Here is a 13277-nt window from a genome sequence, read left to right as displayed (position 1 = left end):
ATATTCAGAAGAATGCACTTCAAAAATGCGACTTAATAAGCCACAATAAATATTTGTGTTTTTTGGGGGAATTTCCTCTTCTGTCCTTGGACTTCATGTTTTTAATCATGTTTTCTCAAATAAAGAGTTATACATGAAATAACATGAAAGCACAATATCACTGTAAAATATGAATTAGTAAGAGGACTGGGTGGATGTTAGGTGAGTTAACAGGGAAAAAACACAATAATGAAACCGCAGAAACATCAGGATAAAGACTGGTCAGATATAAAACATGACACACTTTGGATCAATCGCGATGAATCACATGAAAACATTTGGGATCTGAGCAATTCAAATACGAGGTAAGAATGAGTCATGCAAGTTGAACAGAATAAATGAATCAAGAAAGCATCAACCATGCAGTGTCATACAGTACCAAGGTACTAACCTGAACTTTGACTTAGTAATTTTTTGACTGGAGAGAATAAAAGATGAGGCAACTTTTAGTAAAAGGGCAACAAAACTTGTTTTTGTGCACTCTGTATTTCAGGCACATTTTTTGAATTGTGTCTTACGACTGTTCTCTAAGGATTTTTTTGGGGGGGGCTAAACAAAAGCAACAAAAACGTATATCACACTCACCATAGCGGCCCACAGCAGGGCGATTTGTTTTCCTCTCCCTTGTGATTCTCTATGTTTGCCGATTCTGTCTCACTGGGCATGCTCGCTGTGGTATCACATACACACATAGACAAGAAAAAGTAAGGTAAAAGCATAAGGTGCCAAGGTAATCAAGAGATGTAGCACAGAAAAGCTCTGCTCTGAAGGAAACAGGTTTCACCAATACAAATATAAAATTGTACTAGATTCACCAATTGACACGAATGCATTTTTGGTTTGTCTTGGTTCCTTATTGAAAAGAACAATTCTCTTATTCTCTTATTTAGAATCACATAAGACTGAAACTATTACAAGACACAACTGAAAAATAAGCAGTTCTTGTAAGCAGTATACAATAAACTGCTGGAAAAATATTAGCTGAAATTTGATCTTTCTCTCATGTTTCACAAAGCTCAAAGGTCAAGCCAAACTACAGTAAAACAAAAAAATGCACGTGTCAATAGAAAATGCTTTTGCATTAATGAAAATGAAATTCCACCAGGGTTTCCTAAATGACAGAATATTATCGTTCTTGAAGAAAGAGACTGACGATTTCCAAAAATGATGAATTCTAAGGTTCCTGCATAGATCAAGTCACAGTGAGTACATGCTGCCAGACCTGAGTCAAATTGGACTTTGTAAATATTTCTTGTCATTGTTTTAAATAATTTATTGATAGGAAACATCAGAATATGAATATTATTACTCATCTAATCTTTTTAGTACTGACCAATTGATATATTTGATCAGACTATTTGGTCCAGGTCTGTATGCTGCAACAAGTATTAGTTACATAGTCACAGGGTTACAGTATACAGTATATTGGAAATCATATATACTGTACATGCATGAAATTTTGTATTTATAAATGACAAATGAAAGGAAAATGATGATGATTGGATGAGAGATCTCTACACAAATACTTACGACCCAAAATAAAGTTATCATGAGGTTAATTGAAAACATTATTATGTTTTACTATACGTTACAAAGTTTTTCAGAATGCAATATTGAAATTGCTAAAAGTTTAACAAATGTATATCATGTTCAAGATGAATGGCAATCTCTTCCCATAACCTGCTATTCGGTACTTATTCCCCTCCACTGTGTCATGGAGGCTGGAGCACATTTTCTCTCCATCAGCTTGTCGTTGTTGCACAACACAAAGTGTTGATTCATTTCACCAGAAAGGCTTTGTGTGCTGCCACGGGACAATGTGATGCAAAAATTAAAGGAGGTATTGATAAATGATGATTATGTGCATGTTCTCAATTAAATGGATTTGCTTAAGATGAGGATGGTTAGGATCAGACATTGATTAATGCAACAAAGGGCTTGCAAACACAAAAGCACAAACAAAAGCATAAGCAAAGCACATGCAAGCAGAGGCGCCCTCCAGGACAAAGATGAACTGTCCCTTATGAACATGCGAAAGAAAGACACACACTCCCGCTCACAAACGCATTTACCCTGTGTCTCTGTGGACTGAGTGAACCAGCCAAACTTCCCTTTCTTCTTCTCAGTGAGGTCAGCCAGCGTGACCCCTTGGTGTTACCAACATGCAGTTCACACAGCCAGACAGCAGAGGAAGCAGTGAGTCAGTACAAGGCAGAACAAGAGAGAGAGAAATGTAGGGCAAAAGACAGCTGCACTACAAACTACAGCTAAACACAGAGTACAGGACATACATTAATATCCTCTTGCCATTAAAGAATATCTTGTATTACTACAGTAAATAATCCAATGCTAACAGGAAGGGGATTGACAAATAACAGGAAAGAGAAAGGTTAAAGAGAAGATACAGTTAAGGAACTAGTTTTTTAGTATTCACAATAATTAAGTGCTGACATGAGCATAGAAACTCACAGCACAGTTTAGAAAAGATAGTTGCTAACTGATAATAAATGATATTAGTATGTAGTAGAGAATAGTTGTTTATCAGTACTGACTATCAGCTAGGCTCATATGTATTATCTTAATGCAGATATACCGGTATTGACGTTTATGTCAGATGACAAATAACAAGAAAGTACAGTAGAGAAATGCCATTTATATGTTTGAGGCAGTTTTGAAACAGAATTGACAATACATTGTCCACCATAGAGGGTTGATGTAAAATGTCCCACTCAATACATATATATCTTGGTCATAATTCTTTCAAATCTAACCATTCCATAACTGCCTCAAAAATCCACTCTGTTTTAGCATAATTTTAGGCAATTAGTAACAATTATACAATATTGGACTGTAAGGGATTAGCAGTGAACACAACTTCAGAAAGAAAACACAAAATTGAAAGCAGAGAAGAGAACAACTGCTCGCAAGAAGAGGAGAAGATATGAAGACACAAAAAGGAAGAAAAGGGGGAAAGAGGGGAAAAACTAATGTTAGCAGCATGTTAACGAGGCACGTTAACGAGGCACACAGTCACTGCAGGAGTTAAGGAGAGAAAGTTAGAGTGTTGCCTCGGGAGTCTACAGCAGCAGCAGCAGCAGAGAGCAGGGCGATTACTGGAGGATGTAAAACCTGACAGGTACACATGCACTGACCGCACTGTGAATGGTTTAAAGGCACTGTAGCAGTGTGGCAAAACCTGCCACCCACATTACCCACAATGCATCTCTACAGCCAACAATTGGCTCTGGGCACTCATTAAAACGTTTGTTTGAACCATATATAAGGTGTCCGCTGCCGTAACGTGGTGCGTGGCAACACACACACTGCTCTACCTATACAACACTCAGCCGTTGCTACTCCAGCAGACAGCTTGGTGAGTTTAATTTTGTTTTTGGCAAGATTTTATGACATGTCTTACACAACTACTTTGAGACTATTGCCTGCATATCGCCACTGATTTTGAATTTACATGAGGTGTCTTATACGAGGCCTAACAGCCTATTGGTGTCTAGATGGTGGAGGGTTTGCCGATTGTGGGTTCAGTTGTGTTCATTCTATCACACAATACAGCAGTGGTCGTTGCAAACACACCTGGCTGAGGTCTGCCTTCTACTGAGTGCACCTTTCAAGTTAATATTGTTAATGTTTTTTTGACAATTTAAGGATTGCTTTAAATAATAAAATACATGGCTTTATATAAGGATAAAACATACAATGAAGAGAAGACAAGTTGCGGTTTTTCATAACTGCATTTTTATAGAATCAGTTATGATGCTTCATGCAACCACCCACAGCTTATTTAATCAAGTCAACCCTCCATTCAACTTTAAACACAAAAAATTGTCTGCAGCAACCACATTCAATTTACTGTAACAGTCAAAAGACTCGTCAGAAATGTACGCCTGAATAGATTATAGTTATTTGAAACATGCACCAGATCTTTTCTTACCGGAAAACCACACATGGTGCAAACATTCTGTTCCCACAATAAGCTTCCTCCAGATCAGAATAAGCAATGTTTTTGACACACACACATACACATAACCAAACGTCCACAGTTACTGCTGTGTTGTCATGGCGACAGAACACACAAGGCCACCACATATAAAAGACCTTAAATCATAGCGCTGTCGCCCACTGCCTTAGTGCTACCTTAGAAGTCGGCACCAGTTGCACTAATGCAGGAAAGTGAGTAGCACATATGGTTGTTGGTCCAACAAAAAGGGGATCACAACTGCCCTAACTCTGAGAGAGTTTATGTCTTCACTGATCAAGAGATAATCATGAGCAGCTATATGTGTATTACGTTAAATTAATGAAGTAATACAAAATATAAAGGTATTGTAAAAATAGTAAAACAACACAAAGTACAGTATTATGTTTGCTTCCCTCAATAACAGAAAGAGTCAGGTTTCTTGAGGTGATTTTTCAGGTGGGGAATGTCTTGTATCTGGAATGATTCCTTATTGTAGAAATGGCCTGTTTTACCAAACTGCACAACCCGGAGAAAAATGTATTTTATTGAATGCATCTTGGTATTGTGACATTCATATGTACTCTACACTCTGCAACTTGTGATACTGTCCCTATGTACTGAATATAAGATTTGATTGTGGTGGTGTCATTTCTATGTGCAACCTGTCAGCATGTCAGTTTTATTGGCTACTCTTCACATGCTTGAAAGAGTCGGTCGACATCTAATTGTCGGGGAAAAAATCACGTGTTATTAGCTGAGCCAGAGCAATCTGTCCCAGATACATAGAAGATTTCCTTTATGATACATGCAAGGCAAAGCATCAGTGAGCTTGTCAGAGTGGAATAACAACTGATTGATGAAAAATGGTTTGCCCTCCTCATCTGCCTTCTGCCACTATCAATGAGACAAAGAGATGTGCAACATTGTTTAACGGCGGGAGAGCTTAAGGCTTGGCTTAACTCACAGTTCTGTTTGCATTCTTTATTTCCCTGCTTTAGACACGGATAGAGATAGAAAAATTCAGGAAACTCACGGTTACGCTTGCCCTCCTCGTCCCCCTCCTCCTCGTTCTCGGGGTCGATGTCCTCAGCCTGGGTGATCCAGTCCAGGTAGCCTTTCAGGTCTTCCTCTAACTGTTGCTTCTCACGCAGCTTCTGGAAATCTCCCCGAGCCTTGGCCTTCTCTCGCTCTTTGGAAAACTCTCTGGACGGGGTAGAGCATAACGACAAACCTGAGTCAGGTAATACTGTCCTGGATCAGAACAAACATTTTATAAACTTATTATCTTATCTTAACTTTTAAAATCATAAGGTATTGAACCATTTCCTATAGCGCCTGAAAATATTCTTGGTGTTTGAAATGAATTTGTGGAGTTTAGCACATCATAACAAGCCTTAAAAGCCATTAGTTACTGAAAGGAAAAAAACACCTACCCGCTCAACACACCCAGAACTAAGTTGAGAACAAAGAAGGATCCAAAGATGACCAGACTGACAAAGTAGACCCAGGGCAGCTCAAAGCCCATTGCATCATTCATCTAAATAGAAACACAAGTAGAGAGGGAGAAATATTAGACATGGTTTATTCATATTTTTGGTTCATAATTGTACACATATTCTCTCCTTTTTTTAATTTATTTTTTTTCTAAGATTGCCTACAATTCTTTCCTGTTTCATAAAACTTGTCGTAGTGAATTGAACTACTTTGCTCTAGTAAACCCAAAGACACTTACAAACAACTCATTCAAAGATTTCTGTCTAAAAATATTATATTATAAATTTACTCCATGGTTATTTACAAAGACCAGCGTAATTGAGTCCATGGCATTATTCTACCAAATGTTTTAGTTTGACAGCTGCTTTAGTAATAATAATAATAATAATAATAATTAAGCCTTTATTAGTCCCACAATGGGGAAATTCGGTTCTCTGCATTTGACCATCCCGGAGGAGCAGTGGGCTGCAATGAAGCGCCCGGGGAGCAATTTTGGGGTTAGGTGTCTCGCTCAAGGACACCTCGGCATGTTGCCTGTAGAGTGTTGCAGCCATTCAAGTATTAAGGACTGGCCAATCAGCTGGGGTGATGGCGCATGTCTGCTATTTTTCACTGCTTGTGCCAGTAAAAAATACACCTCAACTCACCTGCACCTTTGGAAAACAGCACATCATTTATTTAGTATGTTTGGCTTCTGAATGCTTCAGGTATTTACAGGCATAGCCTTATACATTATATTATTTACTTTTTGGAGTGCAAGCGCATCTTGCTTAGCTCAAGGGTGCCATGACTCTAGTACTTTAAATAAAATGTAATGGACTGGAGGCAGTACAAAGTCCATAATGTCCTTCAGAGGGAAAGAAATCTAGAGAAAGCTACAGCTACAAATGGAGCCGGAACTGTGACCACTAGAGGGCACCACGTGAGAAACGACTGGGTTAGTAATGAGTGGGGGAGGTTTGAGAGGATGAATTATCTTTTAGTAATAAGGATGTGGTAAATGACCACTCTACATTTGCAGTGCATTTTAAATAAGCGGTTTGGCAAAGAGAAAGTTGATAGTTGACGTTTGCCCATTTATAACCACACAACTGGCTTTTTACACCAAATAACCTCTCGACACTTCGCTTTTCTTCGTCCCGTACATGCGTTCAATTCAACTTGAAATCTCATATTACTTCTGAAAAAAAACATACACCAGCTGGCATGGCAGAGACAAGTCAATGCTTCGACTCTGCCTCCAGCAACAGCACACTGCAGCCAAGATATTGAATTGATTTCTGAAGAAAAGGTCAGAGGTCTCACTGTCTATCCATCCATCTATCCTTCTCTAAGGTTTGTCTCCTTCTTTCAGCACTTTAACAGCAGTATTAGCATGGGATTGCCATGGTAACACATACTGAAGTAAAGAGTCTGCGACACACAGAGGTTCATTATTTCATAGATGAGGGTCTCCATCAATAAAAGGATGTGGGTGGATTCTGATTAAAACTCATTCTGAGTTGGGCTTCAATGCTGAGTGTTTTTGGCTAATTATTGCTGCTGGTGATTTTTGCTAATGAGAAGCTGAGGGGTTTGAAGCCCTTGAGCCTGAGAGAAACAGAATGTAATTTGAGATGTTATCTATTGAGGGCCTCAATGATCAATGTTTCTTTCGCAGCATATTTTCAGGAAAACCTTGTAATTTATCTTCAGACATCATTATTGTGATTGTGTCCTGTATGAACCAACACTTTTGTATATCATCTTCATTTCGTCCATGTTACATAACAAATTATGATAGTAATAAAGTCAAAACACCTCGAATTGTATTGTATTGTATTGTACCTTCATCATGTCACATTTATGTCACTAATATCATTTAAAATAAGGATTTTTTAAATTCCCTTTTTAACAAAAAAGCAATTCCATACAGGGTGATCATGGAAAATATGTCACCTTAAATTCATCTTTAACCTTAAAAATGGCCAATATGACACTGACATAGTTTCAAACATGCTGGAAGACACAATATTTTGCAATCAAATATCTCAAAATTGACACACATAGATTAATAAACTAAACATATGGCCCTATCCGGGCTTCATCGGAGTAATTTTGATGCAGAGTGGCAGATTACCCAGTAGAGAACGTCGGTCCAGCCCTCCATGGTGATGCACTGGAACACAGTGAGCATGGCAAACAAAAAGTTGTCGAAGTTGGTGATGCCGTTGTTGGGGCCTTGCCAGCCCTCTCTGCAAGACGTACCATTGAGCAGACAATGGCGGCCGTGACCTGAAACCGCACACGGCGTGGGCTCTTCTTCCGCGAGGGCACCTGTGGGCACAGAACTAGTGTCAGACAGATGAATAGATAAATCCACAGAATTGTATCTGGCCCATAATAAAGGCTAACGAAGAACTAAGGCCTTCTGTTTAGAATGACATCTTTCTTACATTCTTAAATGTCACTATTTACAGAATATTTTTTCTTACCAATAGCGTACTAAAGTATTTTACAGCCATTATGAAACTGGTCTTAATCATTCTATTTTATCATCTGCTTTTAATGATTGTCCTTTTATGTTGTGTTAGCCTCCTACACTACCATTTCATTATTTTGTAAGTGTATTAATTTGTCATAATTGCACTTTTATTTTCTCCTGCTCGGTTTATCTAATGTCCTGTAAGGACCTTAGATAAAGGACCGAGAATGACCGAGAATGAAATCTCGGTCCTGTAAACCGAGATTTCATTCTGAAATGAATTATGATTGTAAAATGTTAATTATCACACTATAAGAAGAGAATAAAACACTGTTTCTTTAATTATTATCACAGTCAGACCCCAGAGATCAGCAGTCCATAGATCCCTTCATAATGTCCTCTGGTTACATTTCATTACTAAATGTTCTGTCATCATGCAATCATAATACAACCATCAGACACACACATGCATAGTCAATGAGCTCACAACATGTTAAACTTCTCCTCCTTGTTAAACATATACACCAAGTTACACACAGATCCACACAAGTAACTTTGTTTTGTAGTGGACACATGTCCCCCTCTATCCACACATAGACCACAAGCTACAGTAAGTGCCTTGTTCAAAGCAAAGAGTGCAGACACAAGCGAAGGGGGCATTAAAGGGAGCTTCAATCTTGCTCAGTCATGAACTCTCAATTTAAGTCTACAGTGCTTCTCCTGACGTCCACAAGCAAACAGATCAAAACAGATCAAAAGCAAGGAAGAGAGGGAGAGTAGGTGAAAGGTGTGTAAGAGAGAGGGGGGGAAACAGAGATGGATACTCAGCATAAAAACTGCTGTTGAATTTCTACATGAACCACAAATCCTTGTGTGCATGCATGTGTTTGTATATATATATATATATATATACAGTATGTACATGCTTCAATCAATTTATCCTCACTCTTCAATAATTCTGACATGTTGGAAGCTTTGTATAGTTATGGTTACAGACTTTCCAGCTACAGGTCAACATTTTGAGTGTAGGTAAAAAGAAAAGTTAAAGATTAATTCTCTGATAGCATTATTTTTCTAAAATGTTCTATATATTGCGATAATGAAGTTTTCGTGAATTCTTTTGGCCTTATTTGGAAGCAATGCTGGAGTAAAGGTCAAGCCTGTTTACATAACAGTCAGATATTAGTCATCTAATCATTGGATTTAATCCACCCATCTGTTGTTCTGTCCTGTTTTCAGCAGCTTCCCATTATTCACATTCAAGAAACATGTGTCCATTCACTCACAGGGATTAAATCCTGTATATATGAGATGTATACACCTGTTTATACAGTAGGTTGGATGTGGGACTCCATTAAAAAAGGGTTTAAAGGATCAAATATTTAATAAATTGCATGAAAATTGCATGTCTCATGGCTGAAAAATCAGACACAACAAAATTATACCAAAATCAAATTAAACCAAAAGTGAAAAATAAAATAAAAATGCTAGGCACTGCCATACCTGTAACTGGTATCACGTAGCATGTTGCATGCATTTTGCCAATGAAGAGCTCCAGGCCGATGATGGCGTAGATGATAATGACAAAGAGGACCAGCAGAGCGATGTGAAGCAGAGGAACCATGGCTTTAATAATGGAGTTTAAAACCACCTGTAAACCTGCAAAGGGAACACATGACATAATTATAAATGTGCTCTGTACCCAGAAATTCCCATATTTGAGGTTCCATCCATATGAGAAAAGCATCAACAGTATATTTGTTGCATATTTTTTTATCAAAGAACAAACCTTGAAAATTAATTAAAAATGAGTCAGCAAGAACAGACATTTATACTCTTTACCCAATAAAACTCTAAAAATGTATCTTAATCAAAATATATATGTTGTGTACAATAGAGCAGAATAATAATAATACCACTATCTTAAACTAAAAGACCAGAATGGTTCATCTAGTTTTTTATAAGCCTAGCCTATTTCCCTCTAATTCCAGAGATTGACGGCAAATTAGAATTATAATCATTACTGATTATGTTCGTAAGTCAATTGTTTGGACAAATGATATGCACAGATAAGCAAACAGCCACATAAACACACAAAGCTATCAGTTGATGTAAAGGCATGGCAATATCTGTATTTCTCAAAGCCTCACAGAGTAGACATAAAAGCCAACAAGCCTGCCTCTGTGGCATCAGCAAACAAGCCGAAATATCACAGCCTAATTAGACTGCACATATCATCCTACAGAGACAAAGGTTAAACGAGAGTAGAACTGAAAATGTCGTTGAGGCTCAGTTCATCTTTCCAGGAGGTTCTTTCCTCCCTGAGACCGGTGGACGATGCATTGCTATGGCAACTCAAGGAATGCAGATGCATTAGGGCAACTTCACGTAAAGTCAAATATGAGCTGGACAGAAATAGTGAAGAAGCCATATCTCCTTGTTGATAACGGAATTGGGCAGACAAGTATTGACTAAGCAGATCTTTTCTTTGCAGGACGGGGAGTTTCCTTTTTCTTTTAAAATATTAAAGGTAATATTACAGTGGTTAGCCACAGTCAAAGGAGCAAACAAACAGCATTACACTGCTGGCTGTAGAGTAAATGGTGTACAAAAACATTAAACAACTTCTTCCTGTTGATTGAAGAACATTTGCCTGCGTTGCACTATATTGGCTCGGGCTTAGGCCGCTGGCTAATGTTAGAATCGGAGCTCTGTTACTTATCTTAATACGGTTCATTACTTACGGCAGTCTAAGTTTAAACAAATGTACGTTTGTCCTTGAGATTTATGATCTTAATTCTGCTGACAAACAGTGCACCATTCAGAGACAGCACTACAGCTTCTATTGGCTAAAAGTAGGCTAGCTGGTGCTAACGCCTCCTGCATGATGATGTGGATTAACTGAAGTACACTGCTGCAAATACCAGCACAAAGAAATTAGTATTTTATAACTTAGCTAATACTCCAATTTCACTTTATCTATTAGTGTTATTTGTCTGGCAAGCTCATCATACAAATGACAGACTTTGGCCACACTCATAGGTATATGTACCAGCAATAAATATTGTGTTCAGTAGAGGGCAGTATTCAGTCGTTTTCATCCCAACCCATACAGTGACTTATTATTTTTATCAATAAATGAACTTCAATTTTTTATTTTAGAACGAAATGTTTTAATATTCTGTTATGTATTATTACAAAAAAAGTATGTATTGGCTTTGGAAAGTGTGGTTGTTAGAGAAACCAGACCACAAAGATTTGGGACAGCAGTCAGATAAGTGCACGTTTTACTGCAATGACTGCTTTTAGATTAAATGGATGTTAAAATGCGAAGTGACCAGTTATAAAGATGGAATAGAGCGGGGTCCTACACCCACAGGGTCTGAGGTGGGGGGCTGTGACCAAAAGAGATGAACACAGTTTTCCCAGGGCCTGTTATTGCACGCACACCGCAATCAACAGAGGAGAAAGCTCTAGAGACATTTGGCTACTCAAGTTTTTCACCTCTGAAGGTGTGGGGAAGGTCCGTAGCATTCCATCCAAGCAAGCCTTGTAGACACAACTCATTAGGTTTATCAGTTTTTCCTTCTATTTGTAATATTTTGTATCTGAACTGATGACGTCATCTGTGATGTCAGGGGAAAGGCTGAGACTTTAGAAATGGTAACATCTTCTGTGGTGCCACCAATGTGAAGAGTTCCCTAGTTCAGTTTTAATCAATGCTAAATTACAAGTGACAGCTAATTATAAAGTCATTTAGAACTATAGACTTGAGACATGGACTCAAGTCAGCCTAAATGCCCCTAAACACCAATAGTTGACACCATTGGCAGGGTTCACAGGTTAACTTCTGCTGACTGATTTAAGGCTTCATTGACAGATATCTCACTTTCCTGTTAGCTTTATTAAATGTTAGCTAACATAAAAAATCATTATTGTTATTAGTAGCCTACCTAGAAATTGGTGACCTTGTCCTATTTCAGATGTATCATATCCAGGTTGGGTTGGGGTGCATAACCACCCAACGCCAACCTCATTAAAGTTCTAAATAGTGTGTGCAAGTCAAAAAGTGAAGACAAGTAACTCAAGTCTTGCCCTAAAACTGCATAGGAGCTAAAAAAACAGCTCTGTGTTAACTCACTAGGAACTCCAGAGACAAGGCGAAGGGGACGAAGCACGCGAAAAGCTCGGAGGGCCTTGACATCAAACCCCCCGGGTTTGCCTCCAGACTGGCCGCCAGAGTCAGCGTCTTTGGTTATCATCTCCAGAACCACACTGAACAACCTGATGGAGAGAGGGAAACGGGAAAGAGAGTGAGAGGAGAGCAGTGACAGAGATGTCATGACAACAGAGCAAAGCACCTGAAAGCAAGAGGCAGACAGCAAAAAACAAAGCCATGTGTCCTCTTTGTACCTGTCTCTGTGTACATGCACCTGTATGCGCTCATACGCTTAATGTGTGCGTCCTTTATGTCTGCGCATATTTACCTCTAGTTTTTCACACCCCATCACAGTTTACATTAAAGTCCTGACGGGGCCAGGTGGTCTACTAACAAGGCCATGCGTGTGAATGTGTGTACATAAGTGTGTGTGTGCACATGTGGCAAAATATTACTGCCATCGCATTATGAATATGATGAGAATGAAGGTGCTTGGGCAATTCATGTAGGTTTGATTGGAAGCAAAAGAGGGACTCTATGAACGATGAGGTGTATCTTTAAAGCTAAAGTGTATGTAAGAAATAAACCAACTGTGTCTGTGTGTGATTATACCTTTCACTGTGTGTGTTTGCACGTATTATGGGTGCTCTACCGTGAACTCACCCCACTATGACGATGACAAAGTCCAGCATGTTCCAGCCATTTCTGACGTAGGAGTTTTGGTGCATGACCAGACCATAAGCAATGATCTTTAGAAATGTCTCTATAGTGAAAATGATCAGGAAGGCATATTCTACTGTTTCCTGTAAAGAGAGAGGAAGAAAAGAGTGAAAGAGAACAATTTAGTCATCAAACTTTACCAAAACTTTACTAAATTATTTCTTTGTGAGCCAAATAATGTGCATGGGGGTTGATACAATAAGAGACAATGAGGCAAGAAGGTATGAAACAAATAAAAACATTCCCTGCTTATTACAACAGTTGGCATGGCAACATTTTTCTTTTGTCAAAGCAAACAGAAAAGTATCTTTGACTTGAGTTTGATCAGATCCAAAGCCTCCTGTTGTCTTACAGTAAAATTAGGTCTCCAATAAAGAATGCTCTCTTGTTATAATTACACACTCATACTTCACTTTGCCAACAGT

The 13277-nt window shown here is 38.5% G+C and overlaps 1 protein-coding gene across 1 annotated transcript in view; it reads right to left on the bottom strand.

Moving 5' to 3' along the window:
• The window catches only part of cacna1db (calcium channel, voltage-dependent, L type, alpha 1D subunit, b), a 39187-nt gene extending 26816 nt beyond the window's left edge, over window positions 1–12371 (bottom strand). The window contains 8 exon segments of the mRNA XM_054608382.1: window positions 431–457; window positions 625–709; window positions 5049–5218; window positions 5449–5552; window positions 7629–7825; window positions 9477–9632; window positions 12115–12265; window positions 12267–12371. Coding sequence (XP_054464357.1) covers window positions 431–457; window positions 625–709; window positions 5049–5218; window positions 5449–5552; window positions 7629–7825; window positions 9477–9632; window positions 12115–12265; window positions 12267–12371 — 995 coding nt within the window.
• Window positions 12372–13277: the final 906 nt, after the last annotated feature.

The sequence above is a fragment of the Anoplopoma fimbria genome, chromosome 12 (genome assembly GCF_027596085.1).
Source record: "Anoplopoma fimbria isolate UVic2021 breed Golden Eagle Sablefish chromosome 12, Afim_UVic_2022, whole genome shotgun sequence".
Classification (NCBI taxonomy): Eukaryota; Metazoa; Chordata; class Actinopteri; order Perciformes; family Anoplopomatidae; genus Anoplopoma; species Anoplopoma fimbria.
The sequence above is the reverse complement of the archived record's forward strand: the minus strand, read 5'-3'. Positions and strand labels throughout refer to the sequence as shown.